We start from the raw sequence: 24,473 nt of genomic DNA, 5'->3' as shown, positions 1-24,473 counted from the left end.
GTGTAGTCCTCCACTCGCGTATCTCTGTGGAGTGTTCTCCGAGGACGTGTCTCCAATCATACATGATTAACAAATTTACTAGTAATAATATGATAGTCCTCCACTCGCGTATATATGTGGAGTGTTACCAAGGATAAAACAGTGCACAAGTATTATGCTCAATTGTTCTAATGTTATGCATTTAACTGATAAAATATGGAAAGCCATTTGTGAAATATATGTAAAACATAACAGTTTAAAACCCATTTCACAAATATATGTTACGTGATCTGTATGTTCAAATGGTTATCAGTTGTAATAATCAGTGTTAAACGCATATAAAATGTGAAATACACATATGAAAACATGTTTTCGAGTACAAGTAATCCCTTGTACTTTGCTTGTGTTCCCCCTGAAAACAGTGAAAACAGTGAAAAAGGGTAGGGGTATGAACTCACCAGACTCGGGAATGCGACGGTTTCGGACACTAAACGTTGGTTCGGGGTTTGATTACTTGCGATGTCCCTATGTAAAATGAAATAATGTCCATATATATTCAATTAGGGATACATTCACTAATTATATGGAACATTATACTCCGACGAGGTTAAACACCTCAAAACACGCGTTTGGAGTGACTCGGGTGACATCTACGGACGTGTATTGGTACTAGGGACTTGGGACTTGAGTTTACTCCCTGAGAATAAACATTTAAGTGAGTTTACAGCCATAAAACACACACATACATGAGTTTATGGCCGTAAACTCATGTTGGTGTCATTTTGAGGGTTTAATGGCTTGATTGGACTTGGGGATTGTTGGAATGATTTACTAAAATGCCTTGGAACAATTAGAATGAATTAATACCACATAAAAGGGAGTTCACGGCTGTAAACTTGGAGTTTACGGCCGTAAACTCTCATAGGATGAAGGAAAATTGATTTGAGGTACAAGGAGCAATTACATGTGATTCTAGTTAATTTTCCAAGCCTTGTTATGAATTTGGAGCACCATTTAACATATTTTTAGGAGTTTACGGCCTAGAAGCATGTTCTATGGCCGTAAACTCTCCTATGCTCATGAAAAATTAGTTTTTGACACTTAAAACAATCACATGTGATTCTAGAAATTAATTCAAGCCTTTGGGGTGAATTAGATGCATCTTTTGACATAGTTTCATGAGTTTGCGGCCAAGGGTATGCTCCTAGGCCGTAAACTCCTATATGTGGTATTTTTGATGTGTTACAAACCCCCAAACTATTTTTAGAAGGATTTAGGATTTACCACAAGGCTATTGGTTGAGTTACAAGGTGTTAAATCCCCATTTTTGAGGAGTTTACGGCCCAAGCACATGCCTTGGCCGTAAACTCTTGTTTGTCCCTCAAAATGTATGTTTAATGTGTTCCAAGTCCAGATTTGCAAGCCTCAAGTTCATATCTGTCACACCCCGAAAATCAAGGGCGGAAACATTTCCAAGGTGGACTACCACGTTGTGTATCAAATCCAATGTACATAGTAATCACAGTAAACAAACATCACATTACATATATATGAAGGTTTACATTTGTTTCAAAAGTAAAGTTATACAAAATATACATATGCATCATATTAACAAAAGTTGAGACGAGTCTTCCACGCACTCTGTCTTCATCAAAAGAGATCACCGGGTACCTGTCTAACTTGGACCTGAGAATACAAGCGGTTTGAAAATCAGCATAAAGCTGGTGAGTTCATAAGCGGTTTTGTTTTATGAAAATGTATTGATTTCCTTTAGTTTCCGACAAGATTTGTTATCCAAGAAAATCCCATATTTTCTTATGTGAAGTTGGTTTAGTTATCATTTGTTACCAATTCGATTATGTGTTGTATTTTACCCTAGGAAAATCCCATATTTTCCTAATTGTAAGATCAGTTGTATATCACAAAGTATAGTTTAATACACAAAACTATATGATGAGAATCTTAGGATCACTATCCCGAAAGAGGTATAAGATAGTTTGACACATATGAAAGTATATATTTAAGATCATGGGATTATCATCCCGGACCAGACACGAGATAATTTGATATATATGGAAATATAGATTGAAAACCATGGGATCACTATCCCGTATAAGATATAGATTAAGACCATGGGGAAAGACATCTCGTACAAGTTATAGACTGATTTAATGGGATTATTATCCCGTAATAGATATAGATTAAAGACCATGGGATCACTATCCTATATAAGATATAGTTACAAAACCGTGGGATCACTATCCCGGACTAGATATAAAATAGTTTGATAATACCATGGGATCACTATCCCGAAAGAGATCTAGAAACAAAACCATGGGATCACTATCCCGTATAAGACATAGATACAAAACCGTGGGATCACTATCCTGGACTAGATATAAAATAGTTTAATAATACCATAGGATCACTATCCCGAACGAGATATAGTTTCTAAACCCAAACTGTGAATAAGCTAATATTAATACGTGTTGTGAGTCGGGTAACCATGCTAATACGACAACGTGACCTCCTTGACGTTTGTCAGACGTCGAAACGATATCCAGAAATTTGTCACCCCAGGCGTGCCCGCCTAACTGTAGCTAGCAGTTAAGGTGTGGGATTGTCAGTCCCGAATAGATCTATTCACAAATTCCGCGCTCTCCCTCCAGGAGACTCTGGTTACACTTCCGGGGAGGATTTACTGATCATCCATAAAGGGTAGTGACTATCTCACAAACCAGTACTAAACTATTCACAGGGTTCTCATAAGATATCGACATACATAAGATTATGAAACATAGTACAGTAAATATAGATACATACAATGAAATTATCTGACAATACATTAAAATGATACGGAGATAAACTGAATCAGACATAGTTTATCTAATAACTTGATATAGATATCAACATATGATAGAAAGAACAGTAAAGACCCCCAAATTATTCCCATAATAATTTGATTAGTTTGATTGTTTCCTTAACTAAAATTCTTTTAGTTGAAATTGATAAGTCATTCCTTATGCTCAGCATAATACATAAGGAGTAAAAGAGTTTATAAGTTTGTCAGATATTGTTTGAAACATATCAATGTTATGATTTGAAAACAATTACAGTTTGCTTGTATCCCCCCCCCCCTTGAAAACATTGAAAACAGTGAAAAAGCCGTAGGGGTATGAACTCACCGGACGAGATATGTGACGGTTTGGATGCTAAGAGTTGATCCGGGACTTGTAAACGCACGAGGTTCCTAATTATGATGTAAAGATACACATTTGTATCTAATTAGGACTTAGATTGATTGTTGGATAGGGACAATTGCTTCAAGTCGCGAAAACACTCCGATACAAGTGTTTGGAGGGACCCGGGTGGCGTTTAAGGACGGGAATTGAAGCGAGGGACTTGGGACTTGAGTTTATTCCCCATGAATAAACTTATACAAGAGTTTTTGGTCCAAAACACCCATTCCCCATGAGTTTACGGCCGTAAACTCATGGTAGGGTGGTTTATGGTACAAATTTGGGTCATAAATGGATATGGACACTTGGAAATGCTTGGGTTAATTTTTCTTAAGGCTTGGATTGAATTAAAAACATCAGTTACAATACATAAGGGAGTTTACGGCCTAGGCATTGGGTCTTTGGCCGTAAACTCTCAAATCTCCAAGATTTAGTGTTTTTAAGGTGTTAAAATCAATCACATGTGATTCTAAAAATTCCCACAAGCCTAGAAATGAGTTTAGGGCACCATTTTACACCCTTTTATGAGTTTACGGCCATGAGACATGTTCTATTTCCGTAAACTCTCAAATGTGGGGTTTTGATGTTTGTAAAGCCTTAAAACTATTTTTGGTTGGTCCTTTGATTTATTCTAAGACTTTTGGTGGTGTTGGATGGCTTTCAAACACCCTAGAATTGGATTTACACCATTTTTCATGGAGTTTACGGCCCAAGCACAAGCCTTGGCCGTAAACTCACAACAATCCCCCAAAATTGATGTTTTAAGTGTCCAAATGCAAAGATCTATGTTCTATAATTCATAACTAAGACATATGAGTGGTTTGGAAGGGTTTAAGGGCATAAAAACCCTAGATATATGAGTTTACAGCCCAAGCATGATCCTTGGCCGTAAACTCCTTCAAACCTCGCAAAATTCATGTTTTAATTGTTTAAAGTCCATATCTTGAAGCCATTTAGCCATATCTAAGTCCCAAACTTGTCAAGGAGGGGTTTAAGGGCTTAAAAACCCACTTAATATGAGTTTACGGCCAATGAATGCTCCATGGCCGTAAACTCATGAATATGGTCATAAATCATGTTTTGAACTTGAATTTGAAGGCTAAGGAGGTTACAATACAAGCTAAGGAATGTACCTTAGAGATTTGAAGCCTTAAATTTGAGTTTTGGACCCTTAAACTTGGATTTAGGAGAGGGGTTAGAGAGAGAAGGAAAAAGCTTCAAATGGATGCTGAAACACGTTTATATAGGTCTTAAAACTTGTACACGGTGGAATTTTACCCGATACCGACGTTAAACGCGGCTTTTGGTCGTGCCCGATTAAGTTTCCGTCACCCGGCGGGGACATTTCTAAAACTTATGAAAATAATGATTTTGGGTTAATAACATAAGTTTCTGAGTGATTTAGACACTCATTAAAATAAAATAATCATATAAGTTTGAATAATTAACTCCAAAAAGAAAACAGAACGAATTTGATAACGGCGACTTTTCGGGTAGAACGGGTTTTGGCGACGAACAATTTCTGGTTGTTACATTATCCCCCCGTTAGAGGGAATTTCGTCCCGAAATTCAAAGAATAAGACATAGATCATGAGTTTGAAATGAGATTTGAATGGATTCGTTACTTCGGATCTTCACTTTCTCAAGTGGAATCGGGCCTCTACTGGGCGTTCTAGTGAATTCACTAGGGTTTCGTTGAGTAGAAGCTTCTAAGGATTCGAGACATGATGTACTGGATAGATGTTAACAAGCTCTACGAGCATCTGAACCCTGAAGATTGTAGAATCAATCTCTACGAAGATCTCGAAAAGTATGGCGTGGAACTAAACTTTAGACGTTCGAATGAAATTCCCGGAAACTCTTCGGGACAGACATTTAGTAGAAGGAGCTACTAACTTCTCGTTTTTCAATGATCACGGAAACGAGGGATGTGGTAATTCGTATCAGGAAAACTCTTGAGTTTTAAAGCATGACATAATACGAAAGTTTGATGCCGAAGATCATGAGAGTTAGGTCGAGGAAAAAGATATAGACAGGCGACCCTCTCGAAATCAGGATAACAACATGAATGAGACTCAGTCATTCCATGTTAAACGTAGCATCAAAGTATTTTCGTGAAAGGTTTCTCATGTAACCAAATGGAACAGAATAGTCCTCTGGACCGAGGATTCAATCTATAGGTACGAAGTTAGGGTTCTCAATCTCATTGGTTAGTCGTCTCGATGATGCACATTTCGATCACATACGAAGGATTGAGCTTAGAAAACGTTCAAATAGATAGATAACAGTTTTCCCTCTAAATACTGAAATTGAAAAGAGTTCCAGGTATAAGAGTTATCAAAGAGAAGTATATCTGCGGCGACAGAGGGATCAGTGGTGGTAGCTGCTTTGGGACAGTTCCTTTTGAAGTGCCCTATTTCACCACAATTGTAACAGGCCGGACTGATTCCTGCCCCCGATGATTGGTTCGTTGGTTTGACTGGTTTTCTACAGGTTCGAGACAGATGGCCCTTCTTGCCATAGTTGTCGCAGATCCTTTCGCGACATGGACCAGGGATGCGGTGATGGTAGTTGCACTTACCACACCAAGGAAGGGTACCAGTGTATCCACTGGTAGGAGTTTGGGCTGTGGATCCAACAGCTGAGACAGCAATAGGGGCAGTAGCAGCATGGACCGCTACCGTTTGCTGTTTCTTGGAAGACCCTTTCGTACTCGGGGCCTTTCGCTTGTTCCGAGATTTCTTTTTTACTTTCACCTCCACTTGTGTCTGACTTAGGAGTGGTAGCTTCCTTATCAGAGTTGTCTTCGTGATCGATCAAGATTTTCGCGAGGCATTTAGCGCTGTCGTACGTGTCTGGCTTCGCAGCCAAGACATTCCCTTTTGTTGGCTGGGTTAATCCCCAGATGAATCTTTCGATCTTTTTACTCTCCGGGGTAACCATTCCTGGACAGAGTAATGCCAGGTCATCGAATCTTGAAGTATAAGCAGCTATGTTGGAACCCTTCATCTTAAGGTTCCAGAGTTCGTGTTCTAGTTTCTGAATTTCGCCCCGAGGGCAATACTCTGCAAGCAGAAGCTCCTTCATAGCTTCCCAACCCATGGCATTTGCTACAGGTAGAGTTAAGGATTTGACTCGGCCGTTCCACCAAGTCAGGGCTTTATCAAGGAAGGTGCAGGCGGCAAACTTGACTTTGTCAGACTCCGAACAGGCACATATTTCGAAGATTGACTCGATTTTCTCGAACCATCGAGTCAGGGAAATGACACCTCCAGTGCCATCAAAGGTTGTGGGCTTCGCGTTCATGAAGTCTTTGTAGGAACCCCCTCTTCGGTGTTCCTGGCTGTCTTCTGGATTTGGGGTTGGGGACCACCTCCGGAGCCACCGGGATTCATTTGTGACATGGTTGCCACCATTGCAGCAGTCAGAACTGTCTGAAGTGATGCGAGATCAAATTGAGGAGAAGGTGGTGGCGGAGGAGGATTATCGTTGTTCTTCGAGCTGGGTCTCTTTCTCGGAGGCATCTTGATCTAAAAAGATCAGGAAAGAGAGGATTATAAGTCCTCTGAATTGAATCAAGAGATATGGAACAGGGGATATCTCATCAAGACAGATTTAGCATCATACTAAGCGATAAAGCAGGAAAGAGTTATCAAGACAGAACATTTTATCGCTAGCGGCATGATCAAGTAACATCGCGTGTACGGGGATTTTCTACGAAGGATTGGCTCGAGAAATACTCCCATAGTATTTCATGGTTCGCTGCAGCGACGATTTGTTGTTTGGGATATTAGGTAAGTTTTAGGCATGCTGCGTACCACAGTCACTCCCAAGCACATGTTGGTCGTGTCTCGAATGAATATAGTTGGCCAGGCTATAATGATTCTAGACACGACTACATAACTGCCCAGGTTTAACCGCAGTGTACAACACCCAAGTACTTATGTTTTGTTCTACTTGAAGTTACGGATTTCGACGGTTCGGTATACTTGTATACTTTTGAAAATACTTATAGTTTTGAAGATACTTTTAATTCAGAGCACTGAGGCCCTTTAGTGTTTATAGTTTTATACCATGTAAGGTTTGGTATACTCCGTTCACTATAAACAAGGGCTCTGATACCAATCTGTCACACCCCGAAAATCAAGGGCGGAAACATTTCCGAGGTGGACTACCACGTTGTGTATCAAATCCAATGTACATAGTAATCACAGTAAACAAACATCACATTACATATATATGAAGGTTTACATTTGTTTCAAAAGTAAAGTTATACAAAATATACATATGCATCATATTAACAAAAGTTGAGACGAGTCTTCCACGCACTCTGTCTTCATCAAAAGAGATCACCGGGTACCTGTCTAACTTGGACCTGAGAATACAAGCGGTTTGAAAATCAGCATAAAGCTGGTGAGTTCATAAGCGGTTTTGTTTTATGAAAATGTATTGATTTCCTTTAGTTTCCGACAAGATTTGTTATCCAAGAAAATCCCATATTTTCTTATGTGAAGTTGGTTTAGTTATCATTTGTTACCAATTCGATTATGTGTTGTATTTTACCCTAGGAAAATCCCATATTTTCCTAATTGTAAGATCAGTTGTATATCACAAAGTATAGTTTAATACACAAAACTATATGATGAGAATCTTAGGATCACTATCCCGAAAGAGGTATAAGATAGTTTGACACATATGAAAGTATATATTTAAGATCATGGGATTATCATCCCGGACCAGACACGAGATAATTTGATATATATGGAAATATAGATTGAAAACCATGGGATCACTATCCCGTATAAGATATAGATTAAGACCATGGGGAAAGACATCTCGTACAAGTTATAGACTGATTTAATGGGATTATTATCCCGTAATAGATATAGATTAAAGACCATGGGATCACTATCCTATATAAGATATAGTTACAAAACCGTGGGATCACTATCCCGGACTAGATATAAAATAGTTTGATAATACCATGGGATCACTATCCCGAAAGAGATCTAGAAACAAAACCATGGGATCACTATCCCGTATAAGACATAGATACAAAACCGTGGGATCACTATCCTGGACTAGATATAAAATAGTTTAATAATACCATAGGATCACTATCCCGAACGAGATATAGTTTCTAAACCCAAACTGTGAATAAGCTAATATTAATACGTGTTGTGAGTCGGGTAACCATGCTAATACGACAACGTGACCTCCTTGACGTTTGTCAGACGTCGAAACGATATCCAGAAATTTGTCACCCCAGGCGTGCCCGCCTAACTGTAGCTAGCAGTTAAGGTGTGGGATTGTCAGTCCCGAATAGATCTATTCACAAATTCCGCGCTCTCCCTCCAGGAGACTCTGGTTACACTTCCGGGGAGGATTTACTGATCATCCATAAAGGGTAGTGACTATCTCACAAACCAGTACTAAACTATTCACAGGGTTCTCATAAGATATCGACATACATAAGATTATGAAACATAGTACAGTAAATATAGATACATACAATGAAATTATCTGACAATACATTAAAATGATACGGAGATAAACTGAATCAGACATAGTTTATCTAATAACTTGATATAGATATCAACATATGATAGAAAGAACAGTAAAGACCCCCAAATTATTCCCATAATAATTTGATTAGTTTGATTGTTTCCTTAACTAAAATTCTTTTAGTTGAAATTGATAAGTCATTCCTTATGCTCAGCATAATACATAAGGAGTAAAAGAGTTTATAAGTTTGTCAGATATTGTTTGAAACATATCAATGTTATGATTTGAAAACAATTACAGTTTGCTTGTATCCCCCCCCCCCCCCTTGAAAACATTGAAAACAGTGAAAAAGCCGTAGGGGTATGAACCCACCGGACGAGATATGTGACGGTTTGGATGCTAAGAGTTGATCCGGGACTTGTAAACGCACGAGGTTCCTAATTATGATGTAAAGATACACATTTGTATCTAATTAGGACTTAGATTGATTGTTGGATAGGGACAATTGCTTCAAGTCGCGAAAACACTCCGATACAAGTGTTTGGAGGGACCCGGGTGGCGTTTAAGGACGGGAATTGAAGCGAGGGACTTGGGACTTGAGTTTATTCCCCATGAATAAACTTATACAAGAGTTTTTGGTCCAAAACACCCATTCCCCATGAGTTTACGGCCGTAAACTCATGGTAGGGTGGTTTATGGTACAAATTTGGGTCATAAATGGATATGGACACTTGGAAATGCTTGGGTTAATTTTTCTTAAGGCTTGGATTGAATTAAAAACATCAGTTACAATACATAAGGGAGTTTACGGCCTAGGCATTGGGTCTTTGGCCGTAAACTCTCAAATCTCCAAGATTTAGTGTTTTTAAGGTGTTAAAATCAATCACATGTGATTCTAAAAATTCCCACAAGCCTAGAAATGAGTTTAGGGCACCATTTTACACCCTTTTATGAGTTTACGGCCATGAGACATGTTCTATTTCCGTAAACTCTCAAATGTGGGGTTTTGATGTTTGTAAAGCCTTAAAACTATTTTTGGTTGGTCCTTTGATTTATTCTAAGACTTTTGGTGGTGTTGGATGGCTTTCAAACACCCTAGAATTGGATTTACACCATTTTTCATGGAGTTTACGGCCCAAGCACAAGCCAACAATCCCCCAAAATTGATGTTTTAAGTGTCCAAATGCAAAGATCTATGTTCTATAATTCATAACTAAGACATATGAGTGGTTTGGAAGGGTTTAAGGGCATAAAAACCCTAGATATATGAGTTTACAGCCCAAGCATGATCCTTGGCTGTAAACTCCTTCAAACCTCGCAAAATTCATGTTTTAATTATTTAAAGTCCATATCTTGAAGCCATTTAGCCATATCTAAGTCCCAAACTTGTCAAGGAGGGGTTTAAGGGCTTAAAAACCCACTTAATATGAGTTTACGGCCAATGAATGCTCCATGGCCGTAAACTCATGAATATGGTCATAAATCATGTTTTGAACTTGAATTTGAAGGCTAAGGAGGTTACAATACAAGCTAAGGAATGTACCTTAGAGATTTGAAGCCTTAAATTTGAGTTTTGGACCCTTAAACTTGGATTTAGGAGAGAGGTTAGAGAGAGAAGGAAAAAGCTTCAAATGGATGCTGAAACACGTTTATATAGGTCTTAAAACTTGTATGCGGTGGAATTTTACCCGATACCGACGTTAAACGCGGCTTTTGGTTGTGCCCGATTAAGTTTCCGTCACCCGACGGGGACATTTCTAAAACTTATGAAAATAATGATTTTGGGTTAATAACATAAGTTCCTGAGTGATTTAGACACTCATTAAAATAAAATAATCATATAAGTTTGAATAATTAACTCCAAAAAGAAAACGGAACGAATTTGATAATGGCGACTTTTCGGGTAGAACAGGTTTTGGCGATGAACAATTTCGGGTTGTTACAATATCTAAGTCCCAAGTATGATTTGGAAGGGTTAATTGGCTTAAAAACCCCATTTTTAAGTGTTTACAGCCCAAGCTTGATCCTTGGCCGTAAACTCATGTTCTAGGTCCCAAAACTTAATTTAAACATCAATTTGAAGTCTAAAGAGGTTAGATAACAAGTTAGGGATGTTACCTCTTTGATTTGAAGCCTTAAATCTTTGTTTTTGGACCTTTGATTATGGATGAGGAGAGAGTTTGGAAGTGTTTATGAAAGAATGGCCAAAAGCTTCAAATGAAGGCTTAGAACACTTTATATAGTGTCTAAGTTTTGGACACAATGGAATTCTACCCGATACCGGCGTTAGGTGAGGCTTTTGGTCGTACCCGATTGAGTTGCCGTAACCCGATACGGTAAATTCTAGAAATATTCCGATCGCTAATATGGGTCGTTAAAATGATTTCTAAATGTATTAAGCCACCCATTAAGTCATTTTAAATACGTATAAGTAAATGACTTAATTAAACAAGAAAATCGGAATCGAATTTGGAAGCGACAATTGGTTGCTTGAATTGAACTACGAAAGAGTTACAAGAGATGGTACGAAGTTCCAATATTTTCAACAATTTAACAAGAAAGTCACAAACTTTATTTTTTTTATGGTAAAGTACTAATTCACAATTTGACAAGAAAATCCAAAACTTTACTTTTTTGACAATAAAGTCATAATTACCGGCTAATCAAAAGCATTTAAAAAACTGTCGAGAGTTAGGATTTCACTGTCGAAAAATAAAAGTCAAGACTTTCTAGTTAAATCGTTGAAAATATTAGGACTTAGTGTATATATTTTATAAAGTTTCACATGGATGATATTGATATAAATTAGACAAAACTTCAAAAATGGTCCCTATGGTTTTCGAAAATATCAAGTTTAGTCCCTAAGTTCAAAAAACCTCACAGATGGTCCCTGTGGTTTCAAAACTTTTAACAAATGGTCCTTTTCGCTAACTCCGTTAGCTTTTGGCCGTTAAGTAAGGGGTATTTTTTCATTTCACTGCCCATGGACTATTTTTGAAGATTTGCTTTATTTAAAAAAAAATTTAATTATTTAATATTAATGGGTCCCACCCTCTCTCTCTCTCTCTCTCTCTCTCTCTCTCTCTCTTTGCAACTCGATTCCTTCCCCAAACCATGTTGCTGCCATTTCTGATAAACCATTTCTTTCCGTCAATGGCAAATTGAAATTTCAGTGGTCATCAGATGAACACCTTACTCTTTAATCACCACTTCCCCTGATTTCTCCTCCTCCCACGTAACTAGGGATGTCAAAAACCCCTGTGGAACCCCGCTCCCGTGGGACCCCGATCCCGTATGGGACTAAATTTTTAAAAAAACCGGGAGCGGGAGCGGGAGCGGGGGCAAAATTAAACCCCGCTTATTTTCGGGACCGGGAGCGGGAGTTGGTATTCCCGTCCCGTACTCCCGCGGGGCCCCGGTTGTACATTTATGTAAAAATATATATTTAATATAAAATACATTTACAAAATAGATTTTCTAATTTAAATGTAGGTTAGGTTTTAGTTTCCCGTTTTCAATTAATAGATATTGAAGAGGTAGTGAATTGATCATATATTTTTGGATATGTAACTATTTTATATTTGTAATATTGGATTTGTCATATTTTATATTTTTAAGATTGATGGAATTGTCGTTTTGTAATATTGAATTCGTAATGTTGAATTTTTAATTGTTTAGTTTCTAAAAGATTATGTTTTAAACTTTTAAAGTTATTAAAAACAAGCTTTTTAGCCTAACACAAAGTAGTCGTTTAGCAAAAACAACGAATTTTAAGCGGGGGAACGGGGGCGGGACCGGGGGTGATGGAGGTAACCGGGAGCGGGACCGGGGGCTATGTAAACGGGGGAGCCGGGGGTGGGACCGGGAGCGGGGGCAACAATTGATTTCGGGGGCGGGAGCGGGGGCAGCTATTCCCACTCCCGTTTGGTCCCGTTGGCATCCCTACCTACGAACCAAGAAAGTTCCAAATAATGATCATGGAAACGAAGATATGTGAAAGTTTTCATAACCTAAAGTTTATTGATTACAATCAACCCAGAACCAGATACGAGAATTAAAGAGAAGAAAATGAGAAAAAATTGACTTTCTTTAATGCCTGCTTGTACCAGTCTTGCTTGTAATCGAACACGTAATGGGAACGAGACTCAACCTCTTCACCAACGAAGATGCATGCGAAGCAACATAGGAAATCCGTCAAAGATATAGAATCAATTTGAGTTCTGATTTTAGGGTTCTAGATTCGATTTCAGTTCTGATTTTAGGGTTCTAGAATCGACTTCAACCTCATAACACACATAGATGTAGCGTTAGATATGGAGGTCTTCATACTCAAAAACCCTTTTGTACATGTTCGTTTATGGTCGCCGGAATCCAATCGAAACCCTAGCAGCTTCTCGCACCAGAGATGGGGGTTTAAAGGGTTTAAAGGGTACGGTGCAAATGGTTCTTGGAGTATTTCTTGTTGGTTTATAAACAAGCTACATGACGATGATGAAGATGGTGGTATGTAACCGAAGAAGTCGGAGATGAAGACGATTTTGAAAATGCAACAATATATGGTTATGTTCTTGATTTTTTAGGACAAACAAACAACGGGAGGTAGGGGATTTCATAGGAAAAGATGAAATGGTCGACATTCCTGGTCAGAGAGAGAGAGAGAGAGAGAGAGAGAGAGAGAGAGAGAGAGGTGGGACCCATTAATATTAAATAATTATATATATATATATATATATATATATATATATATATAAATAAGACAAGTCTTCAAAAATAGTCTCTAGGTAATGAAATGACAAAAATACCCCTTACTTAACGGTTAAATGGTAACGGAGTGAGCTGGAAGGACCAAATGTTAAAAATTTTGAAACCACAGGGACTATCTGTAAGGTTTTTTGAACTTAAGGATTAAATTTGATATTTTCAAAAACCTATTGGACCATTTTTGAAGTTTTATCTATAATTTATTAAGAATTCATGAAAATGACATAATTAACAAATTATTTGTTTTATCCAAGAGATCACCACAAACACATGACAACTTTTTTCCACTAAAATGTTCCCAGAACACCATCTATGAAGCCATCATTCAAGGAACTTTCTCCTCAATTTCCTTGTATTCTTTTATGGCTAATAATACAAAAATAGCTCATCGATCTCATACTTAAACTTTTCTGTTAGAACATCAGTTCTTCACTGTTTCTATCGTTGATCGTTAACCCTCCCTTTTTCTCAAAAAAGTCAACCTGTTCTGTGGTATCTCTTGTCTCTACGAATTCCTCTGAACATTCATTCTTTATTACTATAATATCTCATTATTTCGAAATCAATTCATGGGGGTTCTTTAATCTGAAGCGTTAATCCTCAGAAAACTTTAACTTTTCTGAAGCAACTTAACTTGGGCTGGGTTTATATAGAATTTTGTTGAGATGTATAGAAGGAAGATGAAGAAAGCGAGTATTGATATGAGCAAAATAACCGAGTTCTTGAATCAATTATATGTGGAAAAACCTCTTTTTCCATTAGTGATTCCTCTGTTATTGGTTTTATGGAGCATTGAGAAGTGGGTTTTCAACCTCTCGAATTGGGTTCCTCTTGCTGTTGCTGTCTGGGCAACTGTTCAGGTTTGTTCTACGATTCACTAGTTTTAATTAAATCACGTGTGAATTTAGTTTTTTATTTGTTCATTCTGTTTTTTGATTTTTCTTGTAGTTGTTTTTGAGGTTAACCTTTACTTTGAAAAGAAGAACAAATACAATAAATAATCTGACACTGAACATATAATCAAATCATTCTTTTTGTGTGTTATTTTGTTTGCGATTTAATTTCACCTTTTTTGGTGTTAAATGCAAAAAATTAGGAACGTACCATTTTTATCATTTTACTTTGATTTTGTTTCTTACAGCATTGCACTTAAAAAAAAAAACCAATTATTTATCCCAAATTTCATAGAAATTAATAATGGAATTTGGTATAACACGTCATGAAATTATTCTTTATTATTCTCCATTCTCCATTTCTGATAAATTTGCTTTAGTTCTTTTAACAAAGATCTATACTGGAGTTTGATCTCTGATATCCGATGCCAAAGTAAAAAATTCGTGCAAATCACATACATATCTGCTTGAGATGATCAAGTGTGAGTTATGATGCTAGAGCATCTTCCACTTTTTGAAAGATATGATACGTTTCTAGTTTGTTTTTATAAAAAAAGTTTAAATGCAAGAAATAGCACAAAAGCGTCTTTAAATGAAACTGTTTTTTATTTTTTATTTTATTTTTTATAAGCAAACCTTCAAGAAACATTGCATGTTTGTCCATTTTCATTGATACAAATAATTATTATTACTGCTTTCTGCACACATTTTCCCCTAATTTCCCTTTCTTTTGAAGGGTCAAGGGTATTTTAGACATTTGGTTAATAACAAAACATGTGTATTACACTATGAGAATCTTTTTCATTGAGTATTTTATTGAAAAATTTCCTGAGCACCAAGAAGAGTAGCACATGCTTCAACTCTTTAATTAGCATATCATCTAATGCCACCCCTTCTTTTTTTTTTCTTTGTCCTTTTTCTTTTTGTTTCCATTATACCAAGTGGATTGTGTTTTTCCTTTTCCTTTTTCACTTTCTTATTCTGTGTTTTTGGGGTTGGAGCAAGATGGTGCTAGGTGCTTACAAATTTACCCTCATTTATTTTATCCTTCCATTAACCAAGTGTTCCATCATTTTTTTGTTTTTTTCAAAGATAATTTATCCAGACATCTTCTTATGTAGATGTACAAAAAGGAAAAAAAAAGAGTCCTTGTCCTAATACATAATAATCTTTTTTATAATTGAAAAGATTAATATTACACATGAAATGGAATGCAATTACTAAGAGATATATGTTTTAATCTGCAGTACGGAAGTTATCGACAGAGAATTGTTGTGCAAGACTTGAATAAAAAGTGGAAGCAACTCATTTTACAAACATCTGTATGCTCTTTTTTTCTGATTTTTTTTTTCCATTGACATAATTTGAGTTTAATGAAATTGATTTGTTCTAATTTTTATTTTATTCCACCAGCCTACAACACCATTGGAGCACTGTGAGTGGCTCAACAAACTCTTAATTGAAGTTTGGCCCAATTTCATTAGTCCTAAGCTTTCACTCAAATTCTCATCCATTGTTGAGGTGACTACTTTCTTATAGATATATCATTTGTTTGTATATTTTTTATATATAGGTTTGATACAATCAATGATGCCTCCACAAAATTTGTTCAAAAGGGTCCCCACATCCAAACTGCTTAGTGTTTGGTATGCAGTGATCAAAACTGGAATGGAATGGAGTATTACCATGGAATAAGAAAATCTTTTTTTTTTTTTTTTTTTTTTCATATATATATATATATATATATATATATATATATATATATATATATATAATCTTCAATAGCACCAATGTTTGTAAAGAAATTGAAAGCCTTTTAATTTAATTATTAAAATTCCTTTTTGAGATTTCACAGTTCATATAAGCAAACGAATTCTTTTGACGTGATAAACAGATTTGAAACATATACGTTTATATGTGACTTATTTGGTGTTGTATATTGATTTGATATAAGCATTTGATTATAAAACAACATTCTTGTCTTTATTTATCTGTTTCGGTTTCTTATCATGCATACATAATAAACAACAATGATTTTCCTTGTGCAGAAACGCCTAAAGCATCGGAAAACAAAGCTAATAGTAAGTTGGTGATTACAAGGATGTGTGAAAAATGTTTCCAAATTTGTTTTAATAGCAGTCTTGGTGCAGGAAAGGATCGAGCTGCAAGAGTTTTCGTTAGGTTCATGCCCTCCAATATTTGGAATGCATGGGGCTCAATGGTCTACTGCAGGTGATCAGGTTTGATCTCTTAGGTCTTATTTATTATTATTATTATTTTTCTCGACTAAGATAAATAATGTTCTAAAAACTGAGAAGATGAGGGCACTAGACAATTTTTTTCAAAAAGGTAGGACTTATTGGGGAAAGCGTCTTTTCCCCGACATTCTGTATTAAGTAAATAAGAAAAAAAAATTATATATAGCTTACAGAATTAAGCCGCATTACTAAGACATTAAGAATGAGCACCTTAAACAGTTAGCTTTCATCTAATTTTAATTTGATGTAAGGAAATCTATTCCAGCTAATGGTAAATGCCTTAGCTTAGATTATTGATTTATGTTTTGGATATTTGTTTATGTTTTATTTGATAAATTCTGGCTCAAACTTTATATTATTTGCCTTGACAGAGATTCATCCGTATGGGCTTTGACTGGGACACTACCGACATAAGTATCATGTTGTTTACAAAGTTGGCAAAACCGATGGGAACAGCTCGAATTGTAGTAAACAACATCCACATCAAGGGTGATGTATGTAATCACAATTATATATATCTATATCTATATCTATAGCATACACACCTCATTTGCTTATCTGTTAGTGTAAGGCTTTAGTGGTCTATCCCACCATTCATTTGAGTCTATGATTTTAACACTCATACAAAAAATCAGTTTAAGCTTCTGTATCCACAATGACATGATCACTAATCGTATACATATCTTTTATATTGGTTGATGATTAAGCTAGCAATGAAAATGATGTTGGTAAATTGTGCAGCTTCTTATATCACCGATTTTAGATGGGAAAGCGGTTTTATATTCTTTTGTGTCGACTCCGGATGTGAGAATAGGTGTTGCATTTGGAAGTGGTGGCAGCCAATCTTTACCTGCAACAGAACTCCCTGGTGTCTCATCCTGGCTGGTAACTTTCTAAATTTTTAGGCCTTCTTTTTGTTACGCATGACATCACATGACATGACAACATGCAGGGTTTTTTTTTTTGGTCTCACTCAAAAAGTTGATTTGATGCTTGTGTAACATTGAAATTTTATCCCAATAACTTGTATATAAACTTTAAAACCATGGTGAAAGTTTTGGTAGCCCACAACATAAGACTTCAACCAAGGTCATGGTGATTGAAATTTACGTGAATGCTTTGTATTAGGATTATATTGCTATAATTGGGTATATTTTTCAAAGTACAGTTCTGTAATATAATATAAGGATGCAAATAGTATTTTTTTGCATTTAACCCTTACTATATTGACTGTGTTTTTTTTACCATACATTCATTAGGTTAAAATTTGTAACGATACCTTGAACAAAACAATGGTGGAACCTCGGCGCCGTTGTCTTGCTTTGCCGCCAGTGGACCTCCGGAAAAAGGCGGTGGGGGGTGTCCTCCACGTGACGGTTGTTTCTGCCGGAAAACTTTCCCGGAATAGTTTTAAAGGAAGCTCTACAACTACAAGCGATGGTTATGGGCAAGAGAATCATGACATGGGTAAAGATTTCCATACATTTGTAGAGGTGGAACTTGAAGATTTGACAAGGAGAACACTTGAGGTAAAGGGACCCAACCCCACATGGGATTCAACGTTTAATATGGTTCTCCATGACGATGCTGGAATTCTCAAGTTTAATCTTTATGAAAGTAGCCTGGATAATGTGAATTATGATCACCTTGCTAGCTGTGAAATCAAGGTACGCTTTGACTTTTGTGGTCAAAAGGAGTATACTACTCTCATTGAGAATCAAGATTAGACATTGATTTCTTTATGGATTTATATCAAGATTTTTCTGAAAGTTACCAAAATGAATATTTTCATGCGCAAAATACCGAAGCACTTATGTTGTCATCATTATATTCACTTAAAAAAACCATTATCCTGGTTTGGAAAAGGGAGAAATACACAACGTTTACTTTCTTTTGCTTCTGTTACAACATTGTATCTTGAAAATCCAACCAATTATAGCAATACCATCAAAATTGGGTAGATATTTGAAACCTAATAAGAAACAATTTGGGAGTAGAATGCTAACACTGGGTGAATCTTTCAAAGTACAAGGGATTAATATGAAAGACAATGTTGCAACAGAAAGAAATGAAAATAAGATGCCATAATATGCAAATAAATACAAGTAGGTTGCTAATGCTATTTAGCCCAAATAAATTGCGTTTTTGAAAGTTGATAAATATTTATTAATGGGTGCAGCTGCGATATTGCACGGATGATTCGACTATCTTCTGGGCTGTTGGAGAAGAATCAGGTGTGATAGCAAAGCATGCTGAGTTTTGCGGAAAAGAAGTTGAAATGGTGGTCCCATTTGAGAGTATTAACTCAGCAAAGGTATGATATGTATGATGTATGATATTTTTCCATAAAAAAAATCATTCAGTCAGTTTTTGATCGGTCACATTGCTAACATGGCGTCCACGTTACACCAAGTGGATGCCACGTCAGCACTAACGGGTTAAAAATTAACTAAGTGTGAAAGTACATATACTTGGGTTGAACTGAAAAAAGTTAAGCGACCTTGATAAGACAAATTAAATGTACGTTGCTATTTGATTACCTCAGTTTTTATTTTTAATCAAATCATCATTAGCCTTCTGTCCCAAAATAAATCAATTTCTCTTTGATTAAATAAATGTTACAACTTAAAGAAGTATTTAGTGGTTTCGAATGCAATATTAAATTAAAAAGGTTACACTTAAGAATGGATCTTATAACAATAATGTGACATTTGATGAAAGCACATTTCGAGACACTCATTTGAGCAGCAAAACAGGTTGATCTGAAGCTAGAAATCCTTTCTAGCAAAATTTCAAGATAAAATTACACATTGGCCCATCGTCAACTTTCTGGAAATTTTTTTAATCTGATATTATGATTAGCTGATTGTCACCTTTGTGGCAAAATCTCAAGCTAAGATTATGTATTTTCTCATTTTTCGTCAACAAATTTAAGAATTAGAAAGTAGGATGGGCATAATATGGATCTTTTTTGTAGTTGAAAGTGAAACTTACACTGAAAGAATGGCAATTTTCGGATGGTTTACATACCTTGAGTGGTTCTCAACTTAGTTCACGGGGATCACTATTTGGGTCAACATCAAATTTTCAACCAAGAACCGGAAGGAAGATTTACGTAACTGTTGTTGAAGGGAAAGAACTTTTAGAGAAGGACAAAAGTGGAAAGTCGTATGTTAAACTGCAATATGGGAAGGTAGGTACTAAATGCACAGATTAATATCTTTAATTTTGTACTATGGATTATCAAGGATCAAAACCCATTATATGAATCCTGCTTTTATTGAATTTTTTTTATTACAAGTTTCTTCCTATCAGTACAACATTGTAATTATAGCATCATACTTTCAATTTTTTCCGTTTGGGTGGATGAATTTTTAAAGAACAATGTTTTTGTAAATTGTAATAGGTTGAAATGTAAGTCCTCAAACCGATTAAAGTGCATTGCTATTTCTTTTTCTTGTGATTAAACTCGTTTATGAATTGAATTGACAGACCATCCAAAGAACGAGAGGTGCCACAAATGCTTCACAACCTAGTTGGACTCAGAAGTTTGAGTTTGACGAGATTAGTGATGGTGAATATCTAAAGGTAAAATGCTATAATGAAGACATCTTTGGAGATGAGAATATTGGTGGTGCAAGGGTAAATTTGGAAGGTCTAGTGGATGGGGTAGTGAGGGATGTATGGATTCCGCTTGAGAAAGTCAAAAAGGGTGAAGTTCGGCTTCAAATCGAAGCAGTAACAATCGATGATTATGAAGGATCCAAGGTATGTACAAATCATGTTTACCATTTAGGTGCCGTTTCTTTCTTACATAATGGGGATATAACATATGGCTTTTCCTTTTTGAGTTAATACTTAACACAAATTCAAATTGTCTGGGTAAATGAGTCTGATGTTTTACAAATTTTCCCTTATTTATTTTTTCCTTCCATTTCCCCAAGTGTACCATGAAATTCTTATATATTTTTTAAACATCTTGAATTCCATTTCCCCAACTGTTACAAGGCATCTAAGTCTAACCCACCTTTAATTGTAGACTTTGATTATTCTAAAATGATCATTTGTTTTTATTGGGAACAGATTGCAGGAATGTTATGAACTCATGTATAAATATTAAGAAATTGAATGGCAGTCAAATGATTGGTATTAAAACTCAGTTCATAACAAGAACAGGAACAATAGGAAGGATAGAAATAGCTATTCGAGATGCTATGGCCTCCTAGATAGAAGAAACTTCTAATTCTTTCTGCTTATTCCCATAAGGATATACCTTGCCTAATATATAGACTGCCATGATAGAGAATGGCCCTAATTCCCAAATTGCCCCTGCTGTCCCACCAATCCTGCATCGCTTTCGTGATTGTTTTTGGTCCCTTCCAAAAGTGGAATCTTTTTAGTTCTCTTTCTCACAAGGAATTAGCATCATAGTTATTCTTTTTACCAATATAGGCATCATACTTTATATTTTACTAACAATAGCAACGTTTTCATATTTCTTTACACATAATGACCACATACCTACATTTTTTATCTTTTTTTTCCCCGATAATATAAGTATGTAAGTTGAAACTTGTAAAATATATTTTTGGCTGTACTTACATTTCTCTACACATAATAGCAAATTCCTTGCCCATCACAGCACAGCAATGTGTATGTAGCTTGAAACTAGTAAGCATCTTACGAGTATTGCTATTATTGGTCGCTGCTTATGGGTAAAAAAATATAAGTATGTTAAGGAGTAAGTAATTCTAAAATCGATTAATCTGATCACATTGTCTTTTGGCCTTGTCTAGGGTTCACAAGGTGGTTTGATTGAGCTTGTTCTTATCGAAGGAAGAGATCTTGTTGCTGCAGATATCCGGGGAACAAGTGATCCCTATGTTAGGGTACAATATGGAAATTTGAAGAGAAGAACCAAGGTGAGGATTTTGTTTTTAATTTATTTTAATAGTCAATTGACTCGCCTCAACCCAAAAGGTTTTGAGTATTGTCTTAGTTATTGGTTTAAAAATAGGGTTAAATGCTAATATATCCAACAATTTTACATATAACATGTTTAACCGGTTGCAGAAATTGGTGGAAAAGTGAATTTGTTGCATAAATTGGTAAAAAAAAAAAGAAACATCCTTAAGTTTTGCTTTTGCTTAAACAGGTAATGTTTAAAACTCTGAGTCCCCAATGGCATCAAACTTTTGAATTTCCTGATGATGGAAGTCTCTTAGCTCTCCATGTAAAAGACCATAATGCCCTTTTGCCAACATCTAGTATTGGTGATTGCATTGTGGAATATCAGAGATTGGCCCCAAATGAGATGTCTGACAAATGGATACCTCTTCAAGGAGTTAAAAGGGGTGAGATTCATGTTCAAGTAACTAGAAAAGTTCCACAACTACAAAAGAAAGTTTCTGATTCCGAGTCACCCTCAAGTAGAGGACACAAAATTTCAGGCCAGGTTAGCACTTACATTCTTTTTTATGATTTTCTTCTGATTCTTGAAATCTAAGATCACTCGTTGTGACATGATCAGGATCGTAAAGAGTCTTTGCATTTATAAAATGAAATGATTTGGGTAAAATATAGAAAAAAACAACATTAAACCATTTTACCTTTTTTGATTGATTTAACAGAAACTTTTTTCCTAGTTACCAGGTTCTTATATCAGGGGAAAATACAGAAAAACAGAACATATATTCATCAATTTAGTGACCTATTTTTTTATTTTTATTTTTATTATTTTTTATTTATTTATTATTATTATTATTATTTTTTATTTTTAATCAATTTCTCCATGGAGCTATTATTATATTTGTTGATTTAGCAATGGAACCATTATTGTGATAGTAATGAAAAATAATAGTTTAAAGGTTAAATCGATAAACAGTGAAATCCGTTGTCATTTTCTGTATTTTGAAGCATTAGTGAATGCCATTGTTATGATAAGAATATGCAACTTTAACTTGACAGTTTAAAAGGCAGAGAAAAAATATAACATACCAGCCTGATTTTTGCAATTTAACCACTTGACTATTTTTAGTGGTGATTAAACCATTATATTTTTCATTTGACAATTTAAAATAACCATTCTTCCGGTTACGCAATTTTGAAAAAGAGCAAAGCACGACATACTTTAACCATTTAGCCACGTAACTAATATTTCTTTTAATAAGTTTTATAATCATGGTTTACAAAATCGGGTGAGGCGGTGGAAAAATCTAATTGGCTGTTGTACATGATTCACTTATATTGACGTAACTTTGTTCAATATTTGCTTTGTTAGTATATTTTTAATTCGTTGTTGCTATTTAGTTACGCAGAATGGCAATGTTAGTAAAATTTCTTTGCATTTGTTACATAGTTAATTATGGCACTTTTTATGTAATTTTATTATATTTTTATTATTTATATAATATTTAATTTTTATATTTTATACCGCTTCGAGTTTACGCCTTGGTTTGGCTTGTGAGGCAAATGAAAAATGCCTGGAGGCACGATTCCGTACTTTTAAACCTTAGTTGTAATAATAGGTCAGTGGCTAAATCCATAAAATGATTAAAATACATTGTGTTTTTGAGCATTTTACCCTGTGCAAATGGTTTTTCGAACGGTAAAAAGGCTATATTGGTTCAATGACTACAAAAGATAGTGAAGTGGCTGAATCGATAAAATGGTGAAACTATAGATGTAGTATGCATATTTTTTAGATAAAAGTTTGCAATGTCCATGAGTCCTATATTCTATGTGTTCTTGCATATCAATCATCGATCATATATGTTTATCTTACATAAAACCATATTTCATCCCTTTGTTAGATGAAGCAAATGATGATGAAAATCCGGTCTCTAATCGAAGATGAAAATCTTGAAGAAGTGTCATCATCTCTAGCTGAGCTTGAAAGTCTCCATGAAGTTGAAGAAGAATGCATCATCCAACTTGAAACTGAGCAAATGCTTTTGCTCAACAAAATTAATGAGCTCGGTCAGGAGATCATCAATTCATCGCCTTCACTCAGCCGAAGATCTTCAAGTAATTGAGTTACACGTATAGTAGATATAGATCACAATAGGGTTAATTACTAAAAAGACAAACATACATTCCTTCATTGCCAATTTGCCATATTTTTTCCCCTTAAAATTGTTTGATCTGTTTGGGATATTTGAAATTGGTTAAAGTTAGTAATGGATGAATGGCATATAGCATATTATGTATTTTTGGTAATTAACCTGATTACCGTATATATTTATATTTGCAAAAGATGATATGAGTGATGTGCATTCGTCTGTTGTTTTTGCTTATTTGCTAGTCGCATCTCTAGATGCATTTATGTGTAGCTATATGGATTTTGTATTGTCAAAAATTAAAGGGTGTGTTGTGTCTGAAAATACGGATAAAGAGAAGTGTAATCCATTAAAAAAACATCTAGATGTGAGCTTGTTGTGGGAGTATATATATTTGAAGCTTTAAATAGAATAAAACATTGTTGTTGTTTATTGTGTTTAGTTGTACAATAATGCTTCTGTGAACAAAATTATTGTAAGAAATGTTGTCTTGTTTGTGCTTTGAGGCTAAGTTTTTGTTACAAATGAAGGGACATCTTATAACTGAATTTGACGGGACTAGGAAACATTATATTTCGTACATATAAGAGATCCATTGAGAGAGTGAATTGATGTATGGTCTTTGTTCCACATTTTGGAAATAAATTGCATTTTCTTTCGTCCAATAGTAGGTATGAGTTGTGTTTATTGGTTACTAGAAGGACTTCATTGTGGGTCATGGATAAATAACACTGTAACAACTTGTTTCGAGAAGTTTATTATTTTATGATTGTGGACAAT

The 24,473-nt window shown here is 35.5% G+C and overlaps 1 protein-coding gene across 1 annotated transcript; it reads left to right on the top strand.

The window, feature by feature from the left end:
• The first annotated feature begins 13,758 nt into the window (after positions 1–13,758).
• On the top strand, positions 13,759–23,889 carry ATSYTF (C2 domain-containing protein). The gene is made up of 14 exons (XM_078967287.1): positions 13,759–14,344; positions 15,625–15,699; positions 15,791–15,898; positions 16,426–16,458; positions 16,528–16,617; positions 17,007–17,129; positions 17,377–17,520; positions 17,895–18,302; positions 18,815–18,949; positions 19,613–19,828; positions 20,128–20,403; positions 21,432–21,557; positions 21,791–22,090; positions 23,448–23,889. Exons 1-14 carry the CDS (start codon positions 14,150–14,152, stop codon positions 23,667–23,669), a joined length of 2,451 nt encoding a protein of 816 aa, XP_078823413.1. The 5' UTR covers positions 13,759–14,149; the 3' UTR covers positions 23,670–23,889.
• The last annotated feature ends 584 nt before the right edge of the window (positions 23,890–24,473 follow it).

Source organism: Lactuca saligna, chromosome 8 (assembly GCF_052625555.1).
Source record: "Lactuca saligna cultivar CGN05327 chromosome 8, ASM5262555v1, whole genome shotgun sequence".
Lineage (NCBI taxonomy): Eukaryota > Viridiplantae > Streptophyta > Magnoliopsida > Asterales > Asteraceae > Lactuca > Lactuca saligna.
The sequence above is the reverse complement of the archived record's forward strand: the minus strand, read 5'-3'. Positions and strand labels throughout refer to the sequence as shown.